Source organism: Salvelinus sp. IW2-2015, linkage group LG5, assembly GCF_002910315.2.
Source record: "Salvelinus sp. IW2-2015 linkage group LG5, ASM291031v2, whole genome shotgun sequence".
Lineage (NCBI taxonomy): Eukaryota > Metazoa > Chordata > Actinopteri > Salmoniformes > Salmonidae > Salvelinus > Salvelinus sp. IW2-2015.
Window position 1 is genome coordinate 25,303,877 of NC_036844.1, and position 8,567 is coordinate 25,312,443.

Sequence of the window (8,567 nt, forward strand, 5' to 3'; positions counted from 1 at the left end):
AAATTATGTAAAAATGTACCACTAGCCACTTTAAACAATGCCACTTAATACAATGTTTACATACCTCACATTACCCTCTCATATGTATATACTGTACTCTATATCATCTACTGCATCTTGCCATCTTTATGTAATACATGTACCACTAGCCACTTTAAACTATGCCACTTTATGTTTACATACCCTACAGTCCCATCTCATATGTATATACCGTACTCTATACCATCTACTGCATCTGCCATGCCGTTCTGTACAACCACTCATTCATATATCTTTATGTACAGTATGCTTTATCCCTTTACACTTGTGTGTGTGTGTAAGGTAGTAGTTGTGGAATTGTTAGGTTAGATTACTGTTGGTTATTACTGCATTGTCGGAACTAGAAGCACAAGCATTTCGCTACACTCGCATTAACATCTGCTAACCATGTGTATGTGACTAATAAAATTTGATTTGATTTGATTTGATTTGATTTGATATTAAATCATCAACCTATCGACTTTTTATCATCCTGTCTAAATGACTGAACATCCATAGCCAGTTCAGAACAAACAGCAATGTGTTTTTTTTATTTTTTATAATTTGTTTATTCTTTGTTTACCTCGGTTGAGGGGATAGGCCTCCCCTATAGCATTCCCATGTAAAGAGATGTCAAACACAAACACATCCGAACAAGAGAGGGGGAATAGGATTCACAGTTCATACATAAAATACATTTATTTGCCATTTCCCTGCTTTCGTCTGCAAGCGGTGTCCTTCACGATCCATTTGACCCAGACAGCATCCATCTGTAATATTAAATCTAGAGATACATCTGTGTGGGGTTGTATGTATGCGAGAGAGAGAGGAGAAGGGTAGGTGGAATAGAAGAGGCAGGGCAGGGTTAAGTCATACCAGTTTGGCCCCTGCCTAGGTCTCTACATGATGCCACAGGAGGACAGGGGGTTGGCGATCTGGCAGGTGCAGGCTGACTGGCAGTACTGGCGCACCGTCTGGTAGCAACTCCGGTCGGCCTCCCCTCCCCACTGCACCGGGCCGTTGGGGTCAGAGGGCAGCCGGCTCAGGATGCTGGTGTTGATGGCCAAGGCAGCCAGCCCATAGTCTGTGAACAGCACCGTCTCACGCCTGCACGTGGGGCACGAGATGAACTTGTACTTGGGGCAGGACTCGTAGAGGATCTGCAGGCACTCCTCACACACCGAGTGTAGGCAGGAGAGGATGCGAGGGCGCTTGCCAGTAAAGTTGTAGGTGTGGCCGCAGGTGGGGCAGTCTAGGGGTTCACAGGGCATCACGGGACCCGAGGAGGAAGAGGAGGTGGAGGAGGACATTGAAGAAGAACGCAGCACGTACTGGTTGACTATGACGTCCTCCATCTTGTAGTGGAACTGATGGTAGCAGATCTCTGCGGCGCTGGCTTTGCGCTGGGCCAGGTAGCTCTCCCTGCGGCCCATGGGGGCTGGGGGAGATGAGACCATGGGTCTGGTGGGGGCCAGGTCAGTGCAGGTCACCTCCATTGCAAGATCCCTGCAGGTCATGTCCAGGGCTAGGTCACTGCACGCCTGATTGACTATGATCTCTCCCTCTCCCCCTCCATCCCATGCCACCCGCGGGGGAGGGGCGAAGCGAGGTTGGGTGACAGGCACCGGGCATTCCCGGGGGAACTTCTCTGACTGGATGATCTTGACGGTATCCATGGGGATGGTCACAGGCTGTCGCCTGAGGCAGGACATGGACATTAAGCGTATTTGGGTGTCTGTGTCTTTTTTTAAGGGGGGGTGCTGTGGCTGGTTTAGCGGGCGATGCCCCTGGCTTGGGCTGGGAGTAAGTCGGGGCTCTGAAGTGACCTGGGGGTGTCAAAGTCAGCCATTAGAGGGGACGTGGGGACGTATGATTCTGTCCATTGTTCCCACGTCTGTTGTGCTGTTACCCTGAGTCTTTATGTGGGACAGAAGGACTGAGGACTAAAGCCAGAGCCCTCAAACCTGGAGCAGTGAAGAAGACATCCCTATTAGACAGAAACACTGTCCTCTAATAACACTACTGATAGACAGGGATAACAGTCCGAGCCTGGTAGTTAGTCCGCTTAAAACTACTCTGTGCAGTCTTAGATATACAATAAAGATATGTGCTGAATATTCAACCACAATAGCAGCTGAACAACAGACAGGTCTCAACACATCAGCACAAATGATATGTTTTCAGCGATAACACCAATAAATAATCTTATATGTACATAATATATAGATGCTCACATAACATTACAGGGTTGTGAAGAATTTTACTCTCTCAAAATGGAGAGCTCAAGCAGCAGGGGCTGTTCAGTAGTAGTTCAGTCTGTACTGTCTCACACAGCATCCTGTGGCTTGTCAGGGGAAACTGACGCAAACAGGGCTTGGGGCTGGCTTGTTTCTAGGTGGTTGCTGCTGAAACCAGCACTTTGTTCCTGTTTCTAGCTGAGGCTGTGGAACAGCCTAGTGTGTGAATGTATGTGTGAACAACCTGTATACACTCAGACTGGAACCTCCTCTCTTCCTCTCTCTGCTGTGTGCTTTTGGTTGAATATGGTTTTGTGACCTTTGGCCCCCTTGGTTGGGGTCTCATAAGGCAGAGTTATTTTTTGGGAGGTGTATCAGAGACAATGGAAGGGTCTTGGAATGACTCCGCTGCCCTTAAACGCACCCGTCCTGAATTTSTCTAAGGAGGGAGTGAAGGGGTGCTTGACTTTCAAACGGAGTCCTCCCACTAGTTGGCTGATAAAGGTCTCCAGGGAGGTCCTTTCTTCATCACGGTCTGTGTGTCTGTCCCTCAGAGGTTCAGAGTGACAGCAGTGACCTCGGACTGTCAGATGGTGTGACTGTTATCCTCTTTGGCTCAGTTACCTGAGGAAGGAGAGGAGAGTTTGATTATTAAATACCATCCATCAAAATAAATCACACATTAATCTGCTATTTGTATTTATTATGGATCCCCATTAGCTGCTGCCAAGGTAGCAGCTACTCTTCCTGGGGTCCAGCAAAATGAATGCAATTATACATTTTAAAAATGACAAAACTTTATGACTATGTATAATTGTTAACGTACGTTATTGCAATACTGTATGATGGATGTGGACAGATGTGGATACTGTCTCTATTTTAAGAAATATTAAGAATAGAACACACTCCTTTGAAATCCTTAACTGTAGAGAATGTGCTCTATTTGTCAAAGTATACTGGGGTTATAGAATGCTAGTTTTCTGAAAGAATTATGAGTCTGTGTTTCTGGTCTCCTCATGCCTCTAGCATCCTGTCTACCTCTATTATCATCCTACTATATGACGCATGAAAAAGATTCATGTTTGGTCAGAGGCAAATGAGCAAAACAATTGGCAATCATCAGTGTGTGAGTAGGTTTCATTTCGAGTGGTAATGTGCATTATGTAGGTGGCGTAAATGTATGATTGTTTGTAGTACTATGTCTGTTTCCAAGTCAACACAACAATGGAKGAAAATTACACATATTTTCTCTTCCACACAAGGCTCTCAGTAGACGTGATGCATGAAGAAGGAAGGAGAGTGAGGGAGTTGACCTACATGCCGCGAAAGAGCGAGAAGGAGAGAGAGAGTGAGAGAGAAAAAAAGGGAGTGCAACATTGGTCCAGGTTTCTATTTATGGTGTCTTTATCTTTCACTGTGGTTTCCTGCCCCCAACCTCCTCTGAAGGTTCACACAGAGAGAAAGAGCTGTACCTTTACAGGCAGAAATACCCTAGCGAATTAACCCTCAAACCCCAACACACTAACACTCTCTTTTCTCTCTCCCCATATTCACATTCCCATACAGACACTTAAAACATCACCTACACTACCCCACTGTGTTCCAATAGAGCATATATGCTGAGCAGGCATGTGTAAACTCTCCTGTATCTCGCTGATGAAAACATCCTATTGGACCATTCTGTTGTCTCTGATTGTGCTCTTGTATCTGACCCCATTCAGTGACAGAGAAGGCCGTTAGCCAGTGTCACTCACAATTTCTCTCAATGCGTTCCACCGGCACTGCAGTGCCGCAATGCTTCTTCTTAAATAACAGCTTTCTCACCCTTTCTCTCTCACACAATCGTTCACAAACCCACACACTGTACACAGCCATGCATGCTCTCATTCCATTTCACACTAGCATCTGTCAGGGCAAGGCCAATATGTGCCATACAACACATTTCCCTACCACGTATTATCACTTTGATACGTGGCTATTTCAAGTCAATATGTGTTCAGGGCATATGTTTTATAATTGAGGTAGAATAGTATTCAATAATTCCCTTCAGTGTCCATTCATCCAGCTATACCCCCACACACTAGCCTGCTCTCATGAAACGTAGCAGATCATACAAATTATAGTGTCCTGGATTTACATTTACTATGTTACGTCCAGGTTGCAGACACAAACAACACACCTGATGTATGTATGTATAATCATATGGTCCTTTGTAGCTCAGGTGGTAGAGCATGGTCATTGAAACACCATGGTAGTGGGTTCAGGTCCTAAGACCATCCATATATATATATATATATATTTATTTATTTTTGCCAATTGTGCGCCGCCCTATGGGCTCCCAATCACGGCCGGTTGTGATACATCCTGGAATCAAACCAGGGTCTGTAGTGACGCCTCTAGCACTGAGATGCAGTGCCTTAGACCCCTGCGCCACTCGGGAGCCCATATGTAAAATGTATGCACGCATGASTGTAAGTCGTTTGATATTATTTATAATATGTCAGTCAGARGGAGCTGTCTTATGATTGAGGTGATGGACCAGAAAGGCAAGCTGCCCAAGGAGCCTCGCAGCATCACAGCCTTGGAAATTAATAATCTAAAATTAACATCTCATTTGGCGACAGTGATATATAAATGGAAGCTGATGAGGAAGGAGGCCTCGTGCTGAGGTGCGACGTTAGTACCTTGGGATAAAATTATGTAAGAGGCTCATCTCAGAACCAGACTCAGTATTAACACGCATAGAGGAGGGTTATAACTGTAACAGCCCTACATCAGTCAGTCAGGCCTATGTTGTTAAGATCCCAAGGCCCTCTGTCTGGCTGGCTGTCTCAGGCCAGGCCAGCCTAGTCAGCTAGTCAGTCCGCCCGCCCAAGAATTAAACTAATGAAATCATGTGCTGCACATTTTGTTCCTGTCAGCAAAAACAAACAAGGGTGAAAAGGGAGAGAAGGAGATAGCAGAGCTCAAGCTAGAGGAGAGATCTGAGAGGTCATCTCAGCAAACACACAGTGAATTCCTCCTTTCAACCAACACGCACAACACATACATTCCTACGTAAGTACACATACCCTAACACACACACACAGAACACCAATAACATTGTCACCTTTATTCTGTACACCCCCATCACAAACACCACCCATGACATTCCAGGATACACACATTGAATTGACAGACAAACATGCGTGCAAAAATGCTATTAAACGCTAATAAGCCAGACTACTTCTAGTCTCATCTTCCATGGACACATTAAAGATGCAGGACTATAAATACACTGTGTTATTCACATCTAATGCGCACGTTACCACAACAACAAAAAAACAGCCTGAACATTACTACCATCTTCCACTCCCCCGTTCCTCCTCCCTCCATTTGCCTCCACACACACACACACTGCCCAGTCCAGCTGTCTCCCTCACACGCCCTCCTTGATGTATTCCACTTGTGTGGTGAAGAGAGCAGGAGAAGGATACCATGTTCAGACTGAGTCAGACACTATCAGCTGGCTGTCCCTGCCTCTATCCTCTACTGTACCTCTGGATCTCCATAACACACGCCTCACCCTCAGCCAGGTGACCTGAACTGGACTGGGCAAAATAACTGGTTGAACGGTACCTGTTCCCCTATAACACACACAGCACTACTACACAGATAATGCTGGCTATGTTCTGTTTAGCGTCCATAGGTCTGTCTTGCTGATAAAGGCATCAGCATATCTCTGCTCTACCCTGTGGGGGTTATGATGTAGTATGATTATGTAAATGGTATGATGACCTTAGAGCTTGCTCTGGACAAATCCCCAGATTTATCCCTGTTGACTGATGCACATCTGGGTAAAATGTTGCATTTAAAATGACTGTGAATTCCATAAAGCACTGCTTTATTGCATATGCYGTTGTTGATTAGTATAAGCTTATATCATGATGATGATGTTGATGATGATATGATTCTGCATGGTGGTTTTGGTCTTTATGTGTTGGTTGGTCTTTGGATGTTAGTCAATTCAGATGTGTATATTCAACGCTGCCAATGTGTTAATCCATTTTATAAATCAGTTTCCTGAATTCTGACTGCAATATAATCATTACTACAGAATCTTATTGGGTTCTTGTTATGTTTACATTATACCATTATGTGGTGGATGTTGATGTGCATTCTGATCTGTTGTCTGTACATTATGAATCGTGATCCTGTAGTGATTGAATGAGGAAAGTGATATGAGGAGTGATTATGTGTGAGTAAATGTACAGTTTGTGTGAGGGGGAGTTGTTTTAATCATTTAATTTCTGTCATTCAAGGCAGACGTCAGCCATTTTCCCCGCAATTCATTACAGCCAAGTACTATTTGTTCGCTCTCTCTCTCTCGCTCCCTCTCTCGCTCTCTCTCTCTCGCTCTGTGYCTGTCAGAGCTCGACAGTGTCAACTCCAGCAGAACAATAACTCCAGCAGAACAATAACTCCAGCAGAACAATAACACCAGCAGAACAATAACTCCAGCAGAACAATAACAATAATAGATCCTCCTGCATGGCCGTGGGAAGATGTTTTGAGTTGGGGGAGCTGTCGACGGAGGTCATTACTATTATTACATATACATTATTATTATATATACAGTACTACTAAAAAGATGGACGCCTGTTCTTTCCAGGGCTTTTCTTTATTTTTACTATTTTCTACATTGTAGAATAATAGTGAAGACATCAAAACTATGAAATAACACATATGGAATCATGTCGTAACCGAAAAATCTAAATATATTTTAGATTATTGAAAGTAGCCACCCTTTGCCTTGATGACAGCTTTGCACACTCTTGGCATTCTCTCAACCAGCTTCGAGGTAGTCACCTGGAATGCATTTCAATTAACAGGTGTGCCTTGTTAATTTGTGGAATTTATTTCCTTCTTACGTGTTTGAGCCAATCAGTTGTGTTGTGACAAGGTAGCGGTGGTATACAGAAGATACTTCTATTTGGTAAAAGACCAAGTCCATAGTATTTGAAGAACAGCTCAAATAAGCAAAGAGAAACAACATTCCAACATTACTTTAAGACATGAAGGTCAGTCAGTCTGGAGCTTTGTAAGTTTCTTCAAGTGCAGTCACAAAAACCATCAAGTGCTATGATGGAACGGTCTCTCACCACGGGAAAGGAAGACCCAGAGTTACCTCTGCTGCAGAGGATAAGTAATTCGAATTGCCAGCCTCAGAAATTGCAGCCCCCAAAAATGTTTTACAACATCAACGTTTCAGAGGAGACTGCGTGAATCAGGCCTTCATGGTCGAATTGCTGAAAAGAAACCACTACTAAAGGACACCAATAAGAAGAAGAGACTTGCTTGGACCAAGAAACACGACCAATGGACATTAGACCGGTGGAAATCTGTCCTTTTGGTCTGATGAGTCCAAATTTGAGATTTTTGGTTCCAACTGCTGTGTCTTTGTGAGATGCAGAGTAGGTGAACGGATGATCTCCGCATGTGTGGTTCCCACCGTTAAGAATGGAGGAGTAGGTATGATGGTGTGGGGGTGTTTTGCTGGTGACACTGTCAGTGATTTATTTAGAATTCAAGTCACACTTAACCAGCATCGCTACCACAGCATTCTGCAGCGATGAGCCATCCCATCTGGAATAGCGCTGAGTGGGACTATCATTTGGTTTTCAACAGGACAATGACCCAAAACACACCTCCAGGCTGTGTAAGGGCTATTTGACCAAGAAGGAGAGTGATGGAGTGCTGCATCAGATGACCTGGCCTCCACAATCACCCGACCTCATCCCAATTGAGATGGTTTGGGATGAGTTGGACCGCAGAGTGAAGGAAAAGCAGATAACAAGTGCTCAGCATATGTGGGAACTCCTTCAAGACTGTTGGAAAATAATTCCAGGTAAAGCTGGTTGAGAGAATGCCAAGTGTGCAAAGTTGTCATCAAGGCAATGGGTGGTTACTTTGAAGAATCTCAAATATAAAATATATGTTGATTTGTTTAACACTTTTTTGGTTACTACATGATTACATGTGTTGTTTCATTGTTTTGATGTCTTTACTATTTTTTTACAATGTAGAAAATCGTAAAAAAATTAAGAAAAGCCCTTGAATGAGTAGGTGTGTCCAAACTTTTGACTGGTACTGTATAAATAATGATTTATCAGGTGCAGCACCCCTACTTCCTGCGGCTATGCCCTCCTGACACACAGCCTCATGAAGGATTTATGAGGGACGTGTAGAGCAACATACGGTCAATCAATATTCCAGTGGCCATATTGATTGAGCAAATAGAGTTTTGCGGCAGCTCTGTCTCAGCTCAGGGAG

At 44.1% G+C, this 8,567-nt stretch overlaps 1 protein-coding gene across 1 annotated transcript; it reads right to left on the minus strand.

Moving 5' to 3' along the window:
- Positions 1 to 823: 823 nt before the first annotated feature.
- Positions 824 to 2,103, minus strand: LOC111964096 (RING finger protein 208-like). Its single transcript, XM_023987816.2, has one exon. It carries the CDS (start codon positions 1,734 to 1,736, stop codon positions 918 to 920), a length of 819 nt encoding a protein of 272 aa, XP_023843584.1. The 5' UTR covers positions 1,737 to 2,103; the 3' UTR covers positions 824 to 917.
- Between the last annotated feature and the right edge of the window lie 6,464 nt (positions 2,104 to 8,567).

Excerpts from the sequence above, each read along its gene's own strand:
- LOC111964096 (XM_023987816.2), bottom strand. The coding sequence starts at position 1,736 with ATGTCCATGTCCTGCCTCAGGCGACAGCCTGTGACCATCCCCATGGAT.